This window comes from Taeniopygia guttata, chromosome 3 (genome assembly GCF_048771995.1).
Source record: "Taeniopygia guttata chromosome 3, bTaeGut7.mat, whole genome shotgun sequence".
NCBI lineage: Eukaryota > Metazoa > Chordata > Aves > Passeriformes > Estrildidae > Taeniopygia > Taeniopygia guttata.
In genome coordinates this window covers 88,361,488-88,376,657 of record NC_133027.1, presented here as the reverse complement: position 1 = coordinate 88,376,657, position 15,170 = coordinate 88,361,488, and the positions used below count along the sequence as shown (strand labels likewise).

Here is a 15,170-nt window from a genome sequence, read left to right as displayed (position 1 = left end):
CCTAGGCAAATAAAAATAGTGTAGGCAGCAAGACTACTTGCACTGCAACATATTCCTGGCCACTTCTGTGCTGACACGACATGCAGTGTCCCCACAGGTCAGGATCAGGCTGTGGCACTCGCATGTGACACTGCAGCAGCTGCCGGGGTGTGGGATGGGCTATCTCTCGCCGAGGAAGCCCCAGCCTGCTCCTGCGTGGGAGGGACTGGACTCCTTTATGCCTTGTTAGGGCTGACCTAGGACAGAGACTAGACGGAGCTAAATAATAAAACAGGGATTTATGAAGAGGTCTCAAATAGATCTACCTTGGGCAGCACAACCCAAAATGGCCACAAAATGGAGAACAAGTCACAGGGTCTCTCTCACTTTTATAAATTCTGGTCCATTTACATATTGGAACCAATTGTCCAATTACAGCTTTAGGCTATGAAGTCCCATTCTTCTTGTTTTTTCTCTTCAGTCCACCACTGTTTATGCTCTTGGGCCAGAGATCTGGAGTGGCTGTCCTTGGGTCCCCAGCTAGGAAAGGAATTGCTTTGCCTACCTGTTCTGTGGAGAGAGCTTACTGCCGCCTAATATGAAGCCTAGACTTACACACTAAAGCAGAATAGAATCTGAAAAATATAAATGCTAAAACCTGAGGCTTCATCCTGAGCAGAGCGCTCCTCTCCTGCTCTGACTCTGAACGTGTTTCCAGGGCCTGCACGCTCAGCACAACTCAAAGCAGCCCTGACAGGAATTCAGAGTTCTGCTGTTCTGCAACCTCTATTTTCCCTTTGACACAGTTACTATTTATGTGTTCTATCAGAGAAACCCTCAACACATTCCAGTGCTTCCTGCCTTTCTTCCTGCCTTTCTCCCGTTTTCTTGGCTCTGGTACAACATCTCCAAAACTTGACACCAAACCTGCTTATTGTTTTAACCACTCATTGCATTAAGTGTAAGGAATACAGCCTAGAAACTATACAGTGTCCTTTTTCCCTATTCTCCTGTCCTTCAGAGACTTCTCGTTCCTGCTGACACTGCCCACCTGCAAAACCTCAGCTGGGGGGAAGAATTTCAGTTTGCTTTCTTTAAGGAAAAGAATATTAAAAAAAAAAAAAAAAAGAAACAAACCACACCATTAAACAAATTGACTTACTCATTAGTCACGCAAATATATGGGGGGTTTTGTTTCATTCATGTACAAGAGTTTCATTTTTGTTCCCTCTGGATTAAAATCAAACCTTCCACCAAAGCAGGAACAGAGAAACTACAACTTCACACACTCACAGAGTTGGTTCAGATTAGTTCTGGATTTCCAATATAAGACATTCATTCCTTCTCTACTATTTTTTTTGCCTTTCAACCAGGAAAAGCTAAATTGAAGCATGCCGTGCAAAGTGGGCATGTAATACCAAGTGTAATACATCCTCAGGGAGGCATCAAATCCAAATTCTGCCCTGGGATATAAGGATAATGCTTCTGCAAGTGTATCAGAAAGAGAGAGAGAACTTTGTCAAGATTTAATCAAGACCACAAAGCTCAAGTTATCTGAATTTCCAGAACCAGAAGCTGGAATGATACCTGTGGCTTTAGGAAGTACAGTCAATCTCCTTTCCTTGCTTTAAAAGGCATCTAAACTAGGCTATGAATCCTACAGTGTTTTCTATCACAAGTTTTATCCTGTTTCAATATCTCTCATTCCTTGCTGACAACACCCAGCTTTTTAGGCATTTTAATTCTATTAATTAATTATATTCCAAAAAGTAGCATTTTTGATGCATATGCTGCTCTTGGCCAAAGGCTGGTTTACCCTTTCTCCTACCCTGAGGAACCATTTTTGTTTGCTAAATATCCAGGGACGGACACTACCAACACTGAAACACACAGCATCTCTCTGATATAAAAATGAAGTCCAGTCTTCTGGGCTTGCCAACTGTTCTATCAGTCACATCTCGCACTTCCTGAGCAAGAGAAGCTTGATCATCATCCATCAAGACTTTGATAGATGTGAGCTCCTGTCTCAAGGATAGCAACAAACTGTGGTGTCTCTTCTGATAGTATCCATAAGGGATTTTGAACTTACAATGAGATTCAGAACTATGCTAATTTCCCCCATTACTCATAATAATAATATAAAGGTTTATTATTTCTGTTGAAAGTGAGGAGCACACCATGGAGACAGAAGAGAAACTGAAGCAGCATTTGCAAAAGAAATCAGTAAAATGTATTTTACCATTAAAACAAAGCCAAGGCTGAGAAGTGTTTGAAGTTCATGCCTTGAGCACCTGGAATGATAAGGCAGAACACCTTCAAGAGATGTGGGAAGCCCCTTCCAGAGGAACTGCAAACAGGGCTCAGTTTGGGCAGGTTTGTTCTGTCCTGCCCAGGGAAGAGCACACAGCACCAGTCCAGCCACATGAGGATCATTTCAGAGAGCTACAAAGAACCTACAGAGATTTGGCAGCTGAGGAAGACAAAAATATTTTTGACCTCAGATACATTTCTCCAATACGAAAAAAAAATTTCCATAGTAGAAGTTTGATAAATTCACATTCCAGACGTCAGTAATTTGACAGCACTCTTCTATGACTACCTTGAGCATAAAGCTTAGACCTTGAAAACAAACCCATGTCTCCCACAACATCTTTCATTATTTCACAATTTTTTCCAGGAGTGAAGACTGAGTGCCAAGAGCCCTTTAAGGAAACTGTCTCATGGCCACTGTTGTTTATCACACAGTCTGGCCAGATTTAGGGATGAAAACCCAAACATGGATCATTCTGATGAATTCAAGATGACAGATAACAAAACAGGGAGATGTAGAAAGATCGTGATGATTGATTTTTACCAAACAGAATACTCCCTGGATTGTTGCACTGCAGGGCTTGGTGTCTGTAATGGATAGAGGAGTTGTGAGCAGCTCCAAGTCTGAGGAGCAGAGCCACCTGATACTTATTTACTTAAAGATGAAGGCCAAAAAACTGACTTATAGATCATAAAGTTCTTTAGCACTGAAGTTTCTGAAGATATGTAGGGAAGCATAAGGGAAACAGAATTTCCAAAAGAGAAAATAGGTCAGAGAAGGGAGGTTTTCCCCCAGCATGGAACAATTTGTCTTGACATAGTCCTGCACCATGCCCACCCTCAGCAGGCATTTTTGATTGTAATTAAATCTATTTTATCTACCAAACCACCAGCAGAGTGACAGGGACAAGGGGCCAAAGAGATGGTTGTGATAAAGAGAATAAATAGGTGCTGTGATGAGAGAACACAAACCAGCTTCAGGACTCGAAGGAGAGGGGGATACAGGGCTGTGTTTGCTTGGAGCACAGGTTCCTTACAGCACCACACAGCAGCTCCTGACAAAAAGTGAATGATAATTCCACCACTAATGTTTGCAGAAAGCCTTGGAAAAGCTTTCAAGCTCTTGGTCTTTGGTATTTCAAAGAGCAAGCAGAAAGAATCTCAGTTTAATATTTCAACCTTTACCCTCACAGTATTTATGACTGACTCAAAAGATAATGGTTTTTCCACCACAAGCTCACCTGTGTTCTTTCCAGAGGTTAAAAATCTAGGTAATGATCCAGACTGACTCTTCCCAGCTTTCAGATGCTGAGAAGAGCCTTGCTTGCAAAAGTACAGCTTCTTTCCTTTTAAATAAATAAAGGATTAAATTAAACACAGAGCCTTTGCTTTTGTCAGCTAGGACACTGCTGAGCCCTTGTGTCACCCCGGACCTGCACAGGAGCCCAAGCTTAAAGGAGGATTATGAAACATTCTCTCACAAAGCAAAGTCATCGGCTCACCTCCGCTCTCTAGGGCAAGGATCAAAACTGCTTATGGACTTACAGAATTCCACCTAAATCCAACATTTAGTTGCTGTGGAGCCTGTCAGAGCACATATCCTATGTTGCCTAACTCCCTGGATTTGGGAAGCACAGCTGATGGTTGCAGCAGCAGACACAAACAGTCCTGGAGGCTGATGCTGCCAAGCTGAGCTGCTCTTTGCTCTAGCAGGACTCTGGCTGAGCTGCTCATCAGCAGCTCAGCTTATAGACCCAACATCGCCAAAATGAGACCTCCAGGACAGGCTAGTAATTAAATGTACATTTTTACAGAGCCCTGAGCATAAGGAACCCACTGGGGGAGCAGCACAGTTTTTTTCAAATCCCCACAGTGCAAGAGGCAGACCCAAGGCTTGCTTGCATCCGAAGAAACCCCAAAACTCTGTGTCATGGTGTGCTTGTCAGAGACAACCACAGCACATTTAATAATTTTTCTGGCCTCTAACACACCTCCCCCCTCTCCATCTCCTGCTGGCTGGATTCTCCTCTCAGTTTTCTAGATCTAACCCTCTGCCTGAGCAAGTTTTTCTCCCCAGAAGTTAAACAGTTAAAGCAGGAGCTTTAACCACGACTGGAAACTGAAAATTCCCGGTCTAAGTGATACCTGCTGTAGGCATTTCCCTGTGAGTGGAGTCCCAGTGCCTGGGGCTCCACACTGAGGGCTGTCAGCTGGGATCAGCCCATGGACTGCCTGGGAATGAAGGACCATGCACAGAGGGATCATCCACACACTGGAGCTTCACTCGGTCCCTTGAGAGCTTTACAGAGTAAAGCCAGTTATTTGATAACAAACCAAATAAAGTGAGCTATAAACATCTTCTGCAGCACAAAACTGGTGCTACATTAGGTTTGTAAAACACCTCAGGGAAAAGGGGGTGTTCTAAAATACACAACCCAAAAATCTGAGTTAAATTTTGTGTTTGGATTTTTTTTAATTTTAAATTATGTTTACCAATCATACAAGATTCCAGGAGGTAAAAACAATGAATAATCCGCTCAAAATTATTTCCGCACATTAGTTCTACAGTTTTGAAGGTAATAAATCATCAATCACCAGCACAGGACCACAACATCTATTCTGTGCATGGAGGAGCACTTTATCATGGTAAATTTAGCTGTGTCTCATTAAACTGACTGCAGTCTCTGGCCAGCCAGTAAAACCTGAATAGGTTTTCACATTATATTCCTCAGAGCTCAAAATAAATCACAAGGTTTCAGCCTCATGTACCTACGTGATCTTTAGAAAATGAATTAACCATTGCCACTACTGAACAATGTGGAGTTACTCCGAGTAGCAAAATTTCAAGAGAACCTTTCCTCAGCCTCCATAACAATCGTATTAGAGATTTAAAAGCTAATTTAATCTCCATGCAGTGAAGTAGATTTTGTTTATTTGTGGTGGTTTTTGTTTGGGTTAGGGTTTTTTGGAGTGTAAGTGAATTACTCTGTACCAAAAGAAATGCACAGTCTCAGGCAAACAAGGTGGCACATCCCATTCCTCCAGAAATCAATGGTAATATTCCTGCAAGAGGATCAAACTGTGTATGAGCAATTTCTCATATAAATTAATTTCTTCTTCCCACTAAAAATGAAATTAAAGCCAAATCCCTCTATCCCTTCCCCCTCTGGTTTACTGGCCATAATTTTTCACCCCTGTTAATGCTCTAAAAGATGTTCTATGTGTGGCCAACTGTGCCAAGGTTTTTTTCCAACCCCACCTGTTTCCTTCACTGTATTCCCACTTATTTTTCATACTTTAGTTATGGTGGGAAGCAAAGACCTAAGGAAGGTGTTGACGATTAAACACGGAACATATGTTCCTGTGAAAATAAAATCAAGATAATCATTGTGTGAATGGTTCTTTGCAGCAAGATAAACATCCCCTCTTCCTCTGACATGTCATTTTTCATCAAAATGGGGTTGAACAGGCTGGGAGCTCTGCTTTGGAAGTACCCCTGTGATCTGCCAACTTACAGCACCCCAAGCGTTGAAAGGTCAGTTGTTGCTCCTGGCAATCCTAATTCTTATTCCTCCTTCAAGGACTCCACTCCTGGCAGGAAAACAGGCTCAACAATCCGAGCTCAGTATTTCCTTGATTCTTCTTTTTTACAACTTCAGTGAAGGGAGTGACTGAAAAAGCATATTATGCTCTTTTCATTCAAGATATTTAAACCATAACATCTCATGTTAGTATATATTCAATAAATTATTTACCCTCAAGATTCTGGGCTTACCACTGCACCATGTTTGTTCCTGTGATGCCCATAGGAGTAATTGCAACACAGCAGAACTTAATCCACAGGTTCCACAATCCTGTGCTTCACTCTCTCCACAACTTAACCACCACCATGTTTCTCCATCTAGTTCCATTTTCCAGTGAAATGCTTTAAGAAATTCCTTGGTTTAAGAGGAAAAAAGCTCCAAACCACACTCAAGATCACACAGTAATTGTAATTTTTAATTATCAGTGACTAAAATCTGCATTTCCTCAAGGAGAGGGGCCATCAGACTACCATTATCTCTTTAGCAAACACTGCTGACCCTCAGCTGTCATCAGAGTGATGTCAAAAGGAAACGGGAAAAACACAGTTCCAATCTCCAGAAACGCAATCACACATTGTCACACAGCTCGAGTGCAAGTCATACGCAATTCTTCTTTGAAGCACTAGGCAGAGCCTGATGCCCAGCAAGGATGGTTCCCAGACTTCCATAGTATTACTTTGTGGCAGAGAGCAGGGCTGATTTCCTGCCCTCAGTACAGTAATGGATTGGCAACACTTGTATTAATTCTATTTTCTCCCTTATTGTCGTATTTCAGAGAGATTGTGCATTTGAATATTGAGTTTATTTGTACAGCTACAGAACAAGCTCTGTGTTACCCCCAGTGCACCTTCATGCACCTTCCCAGTGTACTGACTGTCCCTTGGGTACAGACTTGAAATTTCCCACTAAGAGCTTCACATCCAACCTGGAACCCTGTACAGGAGCATGGAAGGAATGGGGTGTGGTGGCTGTGAACAAATGCAGCCCACAGGCATGTATTTCCCTGAAAAGTACTTATGACCTTACAGTGACATTGGAAATACAAAAACCCTCCCTGATAAACATTTTGACTCTTCATAAACACCTCGGCAGCAGGATGGCAGGATGGATGCTCCCAGGCAACTGCACATGATCACTTTTTGTTTTCAAACTAGAAAGACAATTTCATATTAACCTGTGCAATTAAAAGCAAAACTATTTCTTTTCTGAGTAACCTCCCAAGAAAGCTTTCTATCCCACAGTACCTTTGATTCATGTTAAATTTATCAGAATGACACTTAGACAAACTGAAAGATTAAAGGTAGTTAGTTCAGGTTATAGTTAGAAATAGTCCTAAGGCTAAAACTAAGCATTCAAAATTATTCAATAAAGCTTTCAAACCTTCTACTTTTGTAAGGCTATTTAGCTAAGCTCCTTGACAATGCTGAAAACAAGATAAAAAACCCTCAAAATTCATGTTGGATGAGAAATTTGTAGTTTAACATGTTAGTTATATGGTGCCTTCTACCTGTGTAATATAGGATTAAATTATTACTGAGCAATTCAGGGCAGCCTTTGTAACTGAAGTTAATTCACTGCTTTTGCATTAATTAATCTGATTCCATAATAGGTGTACAGATGGATAGTCCTATTTGTGCAGCTGAGTAAGCATTTTCTAGTTGAATTAAAATGAGACAAGTGGTCCCCTAAATGACCTGCTCCCCTGTATGGCCACATATCAAATGAACCATCAGATTCTTACAGATTCACTTTACCTGGGGTTTTTTTCCAAGCCCCAAAGTGCAGGCACCTGTAGGAATTTCTTAGTGCCATAAGGTTCAAACAGCTGCTAGGCAGGGACTAACAAGGGGAGCCAGGAGGAATTCCTAGATCTCTATCTCACTCTAAATAATAAATCACCCACTATCAAAAATAAATCAAGGAAAATATCTAGAACTATAGGCTTTAATCTCACTATAGACTTTTAGTTGGTTTTCCAATGTAATTGCTTTTCCACCAGCAATAATAATCAAGTTCATAGAAATGACTTGCACATTAAGATTAATTTAGTAAAAGGATACAAAAAATATTTTGCTTTCTCCTTTTTTAATAGGAAAGCTCAGATTCGGCAGCAGAGTTCAACTAACACAGACTACTGACTAATACTGTGGCAGCAGTCATTTGAAAAATTAAATACTCCATAGTGAAGGATTTCTGCCTTCCAGCACACGGGGGAAGAATCCTGCTTCACAGAGAACTCTGGTAGAGAAGGAGAGGCCACACAAAAATATATTAACTTTTGTAGACTATCAGCTGCCAGGACTGCCAAACCCCATTCACAGTCATAAGGAAAGACTGGCAGGAGCTCCTCCAAGTGCTCAAGACACCAAAAGCCAAAGGGAGCTCAGAGGTGCTATGGAAGCAGAAATCCTGAGCAGCTCCTGGGAGCTGGTGAGGACCAGCAGCACCACGATGGTCACTCCACCATGGCTGGCTCTGTGATAAATTCCTGTCCTGTTGTCCACCTGCCAGCAGAATGAGGTGGGCAGGAGACCAAATGGATACCTGAGACTGACTGAAAAACAACAGCCATTTCAGTTGTTGCATTCAGCACCCCCAAAAAAGTGATATATAAGTAGTCATTACCTACAGCTTTTCCTACCATTTTAAACTTGGAAATGCTGGAGCTTTGGTTATCCTGTAACCTAATTCTGCTCTTCCACACCTTCATTTTCAGGAAACAGGAATATTGCTCAAAATTAGGGTAAATTCAACATAATCCAACTTTACCTAATTGGATTATGACATTTTCCATTGCCCAGAGTCTAACATTTTTGTTTTTTCAGTCCTTCACTTTACAACCTGTGCACTCTTAGATATAACTCTGAATCTGTCTGACCTCATCCACTTTCTTCTTCTCAAAAAAACCTTCAGAAACTATTTTCTGAGCAACTCTATTGTCTGCACTCAGCAGGGTGCGATTCCAAACCTCCAACATCAAACACAGCCTGCTCTCATTACAGCTACAAAAGCCACCTCCACATCTGAGTGATGTTTCCCTAGAGATGGCAATCAGTCCTGAGCCCAGTTGCAGGAGAAGGGAGATCCTGTTCGATCCATCCTACTGCTGCCTTTCTGCTTCCAGCAATTGTGCTTTGCTGCTCCATCTGGCATCCCACAGGGAGAGAAAGTTCTGCCCCCAGGCAAGACTGGGCCAGCTCCTCATCTCCTGGAGATGCTTCATCCCTGCAGCATTTTCTAAGGCTTGTGAACAACTCCAACCTTGGCTCAGCATGTCCAAGGCAGCAGAGAGGGAGCCTGGCACACTGCCCCTGGAATGCATTTCCCACTGCTGTGTGAGAAGGGTTTTAGATCTGCATAATTCCTGAGATACATATCCTTTATACACTTCTAAATATGTTTACTTAACAGGCCAATTAGCCTCTCACTAATCATCTCTCATGCTGGGTAAGAGTCTAGCAATGTAGACAAAAAATATACAGAATATTCCAGTTATTCCACTCCTCTGACTCTCCTGGCTGTACCACACTCAGGAACACTTCCAGTTTCTCTTCATTGTATATAGATGAATGTGCTGCTGGTTTACATCTTTTAATGCATGCTCCTGACTCAAACTTCCCATGGAAGGAACACCATGACTTGGGAGACCTGTTCACCAGACTGAACACAAACAGATGTACCTGGCTTCCATGTGAGGATTCTGGACACTGTATTAGAGTGTCTACTGACTGCCAATGGTAGCCCAAGAGCTCAGCTTAAAAATAAAATTACTGGTTTGACCCTTTCAAAATACCTGGGATATGTTTTGATAAACTATTTTATTTGCTTTATACTATTTTCACTATTTCTTACTACTCTCTTTGAATTTCTAACTGCTTACTGCTCATTTGTCTTATTCAGGGTTCAGAGTTTAATTTCTTGACCCACCTCCATTAAAAGTTCGCAATTATAAAAACATGATAATCCTATTAAGTAGCTATAAAACAGTATGAATGTTTTTTTACAGGAGAAAATTATATGGCTCTGCAGAAAAGTTTACAAGGAAAGATATTTAAACAAGTGCTACCTCAGAAGTAGCACCATATGTTCCTGTACTTCAGCATGAAAGACAAAATGCCTGCAAAATGAGAAGCAATGACTTTTTTCTAGAAGTTACTGCCAGGAGATTTTAAAAATATCCACTTATTTCAAGTACCAAATAATCAGAGCAATTAAAAGACTAACAGGTTGCTAAATCATGCTCAGGACACGCAACCTGGTGTTTGCTCTGGTTTGCAATTAAGATGAAAATAGGAGCAGTACTACTGTCTCTTTAATCTCGGCCCAGGTGTGAAACATTAGACTGCACTCAGAGCACATTTTGGCTGGGAAGGGCCATGAAGGACTGGCTCCCTGGCACGGCAGGAAGCTGCTGTAATTGCAGGAACTTTGTGCTCCCGAGCAGGATCGCTGCTGCTGTCCTGTCAGCACATCTCCCTGGCCGGGAATGTCTGGGCTGTCATCCCAGGATGTCAGACCCCGGCTCCCCACAGAGCCACAGCACCGGGGAGCTCTGGAGCCCGCACCGAACCCCGAGCAGGGCCAACCCCTTCTCAAACTGCCCCTGCTGCAGCGGCCTCGCACGGGACAGCTCCAGCTTTTGGCAGGCAGGGAGAACCTCTCCCCCTGTTTTCTTGAACACAGCCCCAGCTTCACAGGACTTTAAGCAAACATTTCAGCCTGCAGTGTTTGACAGAGAGCAGCAGCCACCTACCTGCTAGAACAGAGTCTGCTGGCACCCAGCCAGAACAGCTCCAAAGCCCGAGTTCCTCCCTTCCACATCTGCCAAGCCACAGATGTTCAGCCCGAGCCTCACAGTGGCGATTTATATCTGCTAAGCACCACTTCCCCCAACCCTGGCACAGTCACAATATGCCACACGGTTGATGGATGGCTGAGGGACATATGACCATCTTGCCAAAATACTGTGTTCTCTCTTTTTTTTGATCTCAAGAATGTTAATTTTCAAATTTTATTCTGATGCTTTATTTTATTATTAATGCTCCTCTGGATTGTACCAGTTAACAGCCTGAAATCCACAGCAGAGAGCTGTCCATGCCTCTGGCTGGTACTGGCATCTTCATTTCCCAAATCAAGACAACTACAGCTACACAACTACTCTGTAACAGTGAAAACACGCCACGAGAAACAGGACAGAAAACAGAGCTTCCTCTAGTAAAGCTATCACAGCCCTTCAGGTGTGGACTCATTGTAAATCACTTCGTGTGCCAGGACACCTTTAAGCAGCCCTGTAAATGCAAAAGGTAGATTAATGGCTTCTAACAGGAATGCTGCACACACAAAAGAGAATTAAAAATAGCTTTGTTTCCCACTAGCCCAATTCAGGAGATTCAGGAAGGAAGGAAACATTGCCTTAAAAGTTGATTTTGAAAGGAAACACATTGAAAATGTTTGTCTCAAGCTGATTGTTCATAAAGCTGTTTTCTAGGCGTGTGTGTAACTTCAGCCCCAGTTTTTACACCATGCTGAGAACAGACCAATCTAAGAATAAAGCTGTTAGAAAATTGACATGATGCAATTGAATAATCAGCAGCAAAACCTCAGGAAATCTGCACTAGTTAGTGGCTGATTAATCCTGTCTTGTCTTTTGTTTAGTTCATGGTTCTTACTACACAGGTGATGATGACAATATTTGTGTGGTTGGTGAATTGTTTCTGGAAGTATTGATAAAAGCTGCAAGCAGGAACCAGGCACTATTGACAAGTGTAAGCATTTCCTCAGGGCACACCCACAACTCTTGATACACATCAAGGTCTCACCTTCATAAAGACATTTTTTCGGACTGGGCTGCCACCAGGGGAGCATTCACACACATAAACTACTGATGTTCCACACATCAATGCTGTCCCAGCCCACACACAGGAACTCTCCAGGGCCAGAACGCCATGAGTTAATCCAGCCAAGCCCTCTGGGTAGAGCTGCTTTCTCTCCTCAATCACACAAGACTGGTCCCAGACCCTCTGCAGGCTCAAACAGCAGCATTACAAGTTGGAGCAAGGACAGGACTTGCCAGTGGATTTCCACAGCAAGCAAGGGAGCAAAGGAAAACAGCAATATTCTCCTCTGCCCTGGGTACCCCAGTCTGACCTCTGGAGTCACAGGCTTGCACTAGACCTTTTGAAGCACACAGGACTCCATGGAACTCAGAAAGCTTCTGCAGCACAAACCAGAGCAGAAGTTTTTGGGCCTGAAAAGGACAAACAGACTGCAAAGGCCATTTTCAGAAGAGGCATAAATTTTGTTAATCTGATGACCAATATATTACAGATTTTCAGTCTTTCCCTCTGATGATGATTTCAGCACATATCACCAAGGTGGTGGGTCCAGTCTCCACACAGGCCACTTACTAAAGAGTTGGACTTGATGATCTTTGTGGGTCCCTTCCAACTCAGAATAAGCTGTGAATCTCTGAAAATAGATGTCACTGAATATTTCTTTTGCTAACTTTCAGATCTGACATACACTTGGGTTTAGGCTTTCCAGCATTTGGCTTTGCATTCAGAGAGAGAAGTTTTCTGCACATCACATACTTTAAAACACATGTTCACAAAACCAGAGCAAAACAGGATGCGAAGTCTGATTATCCCGATGTCTGATGAGCTCTCCCCAAAATCCCACAACTCCCCACAGTCAGCCTCTAGCCCAGCTGATTGGTTCACTATCAGGGCACACCTTCCATGGCATGGGGAATAAACACAAATGGAACCGGACATGGACAGATCCACAGGTGACAAACCAAGGTCTACAATCTCATCCACCCCTGGTTCTCCAGGTCTGAGCTGGCTCAAACCCTCAGTTAGAAGTTGAATCCTGAATTTAGATTGCTAAAGGGATGGTGCTCACAAACAGAACTGTGCCTGCAATCTGTAGAGCAAAGAGCCACTTCTGATTTACACCATTAAAATAGAGAAACATGTGCTTGCTGAAATTTATCTCTATGTTTGCAACAGATGTCTCTGGGTGTGGCTGAACTGAGAGTGTGCTCTGCTGATGAGACTTCTGGAGCAGTGAAGAAAGTCTCCCAAAGAACCCTTCCTACTGTGTTTGCACAGACATGATGGGACACAAATTTGGCACTTGGGCCCTGTATCAGTAGTTGCATGAGCTGAGATGTAAATCAAGCAGCTGGCTCAGGCAGCAGCCAACTCTCCTGACACCTGATGAGCAAAGACACAGACCAGTGAGCCTCAGTGCATGGCATAAAAATACTCCTGCTTCCCTGGGAAACAGCATTTCTTAATAAACAAAATGCAAACACTATCTGGATTTTTTTCACTCCAGGGCATAAAAACATACTAGTAACTTTTATCTTTCACTGCAGATTCTTGACCAAGATTTTACAGAGCCTCTTTGCTTCCTGTGCACCATTATGTGTTTCTGAGCAGCACTGCAGGAACAAATAAATCAAAATCTAACAAAACTGGGAGGTATTAAAAGCACTTAAGTATTAAATTTGAAAACAAGCATCACCTGACTGTATCTTTGCAGTCAAGATCCTGTTTCTCCTGCAACAAAGACAAGGAATATCCAAAAATCTTATATTAGCTTTAAGTGACATGCAGGATTAATATCTAACACCAACTGACTTAAAAATACATGTGCTAAGTGCAGCTCTACTAAGTGCAAAGCAGACACAGCCAAGGTCTGCTACATTCAAACTATAGATCTCTTCAGTGATAAATTCAGCAGTATTTTGCTCTCAACACCAATAGAAATTGTTTATCATTCAAACATTCTTCATCAATCCTTTAAATATCCACTTTCCAAAGTGACACTGGAATCAACTGTCAGGTTTTTTAGTTTAAAAAATTAATAAAAACACCACAAAATAGGAAAGGTGGAATAGAATATGTTGCCCAGGAAACTGACTCCAGTGCCTGAAGGACACACTTCAGGTGGCAGCTGATAAGTAAATACACTTGAATTTGCATCGCTGTAGAAAGTGGGTCATGCAAGTCCTTTTGTGCTACATCTCCTTTTGGAGCTCCCCAGCCACCTTTTCAGGATTCCATGGATACAAATGGCTGTACTTGCAATATTGCAATCAATACAAGGCATCAACACTGTTCAACTCATTCTTGACAAATCCAGGATGACGGAGTGACATGACATGACAAAACTCTGGGATCCATGCTTCCAAGACAGTTTGATCAGTCACTTCCATGCTCTTGCTAATCCTGCAATTCAGGCTGAATATAACATTCCAGTCCACTCAAAAGTGAAAAAAAATCTTAGCATTTGATTATGCTTACAGAGAAGCTAAAACACATAAAATCCCAATATCTTCACACTGAAATTAGGATTTGTTTTAATAAAAACTCAGGATCTTTTCTCCAAAATACGTGCACATGCTTTGGTGTAAGTAGTCATAATGTAGCCTTCAGCAGTATGGAGTGGAATACAGGCCAGGCATCAAGTTCCAACAACAGGAATGACTCAAAGAGTTTTTAACACCTGTACCTGGAGGAGACATAGATTTGGTATCTTCTGCTGCTCAGTTACCACTGACAAGCCTTTGGTCTTGGTGGTTGGAGAGCTGGTTAGGAAAAAATCATTGCTGGAATGCTTTCTTGTCATGTTTTCTTTTTGGACTTAGTGACACTGCAAAAACCTAAAATTCAAAATTTAACTTCAGGTTACATAAACTTCTAAAATGGACCCAAACAAACAAGATGAATGACAGCAACAGACAAGTGACTTCATTCAGAGCACTGCATGAGCAAGGATATTTGTGTTCTGTCTGGGCATCCCATTTCAGTGCAAGTCAGGTGCTAACAAGGAGGGAAGTGCTCAAATCCTTGGAAGGATCTGAGTCAAATTTGCAGGTTCTGCCTCACAACAGTCATGTATTTGTGCTTGATATATTCATCTGCCTCCAGTGGAATGTTCTTTTTGTTTCTCATAATCCAATACTATTTTTAGAGGCTCATCTTAATGTCCTCAGCAATGTCTGCAGACCACAAAAGTCATAAGATGGATTTTGAACATCATTTAAGTTTGTTCACTGTAAACCAAAAACAGACTCAGGAGCCAAGAGGGGATGTGGGTCAGGAATCAATGCTTTTCTCCAGGCTTAGCTGTACTTGGCCTAAATGCAAGCTTATCACAGAGTGATGAATCAGCCTTGTACCCTTGGTAGAAAGCACTGATATTTTTCTTTGAATCCAAATCACAGGTACAGGCTCCACAGGTGATCAAGGCAAACTTTCACAGCTCACAGGAGCTTAAAGAGATGCA

At 42.2% G+C, this 15,170-nt stretch overlaps 1 protein-coding gene across 5 annotated transcripts in view; it reads right to left on the bottom strand.

Moving 5' to 3' along the window:
- The window catches only part of CCDC85A (coiled-coil domain containing 85A), a 68,457-nt gene that overhangs the window by 41,781 nt on the left and 11,506 nt on the right, over positions 1-15,170 (bottom strand). Inside the window, exon 3 of one of the 5 annotated variants that reach the window (XM_030268737.4) lies at positions 5,863-14,544. The exons of the other annotated variants lie outside the window; for them this stretch is intronic. Within the exon in view, the coding sequence (XP_030124597.4) occupies positions 14,507-14,544 (38 nt within the window). The 3' untranslated portion in view covers positions 5,863-14,506. Of the gene's footprint in view, positions 1-5,862; positions 14,545-15,170 lie in introns of those variants that run through there. 5 annotated transcript variants of the gene reach the window in all.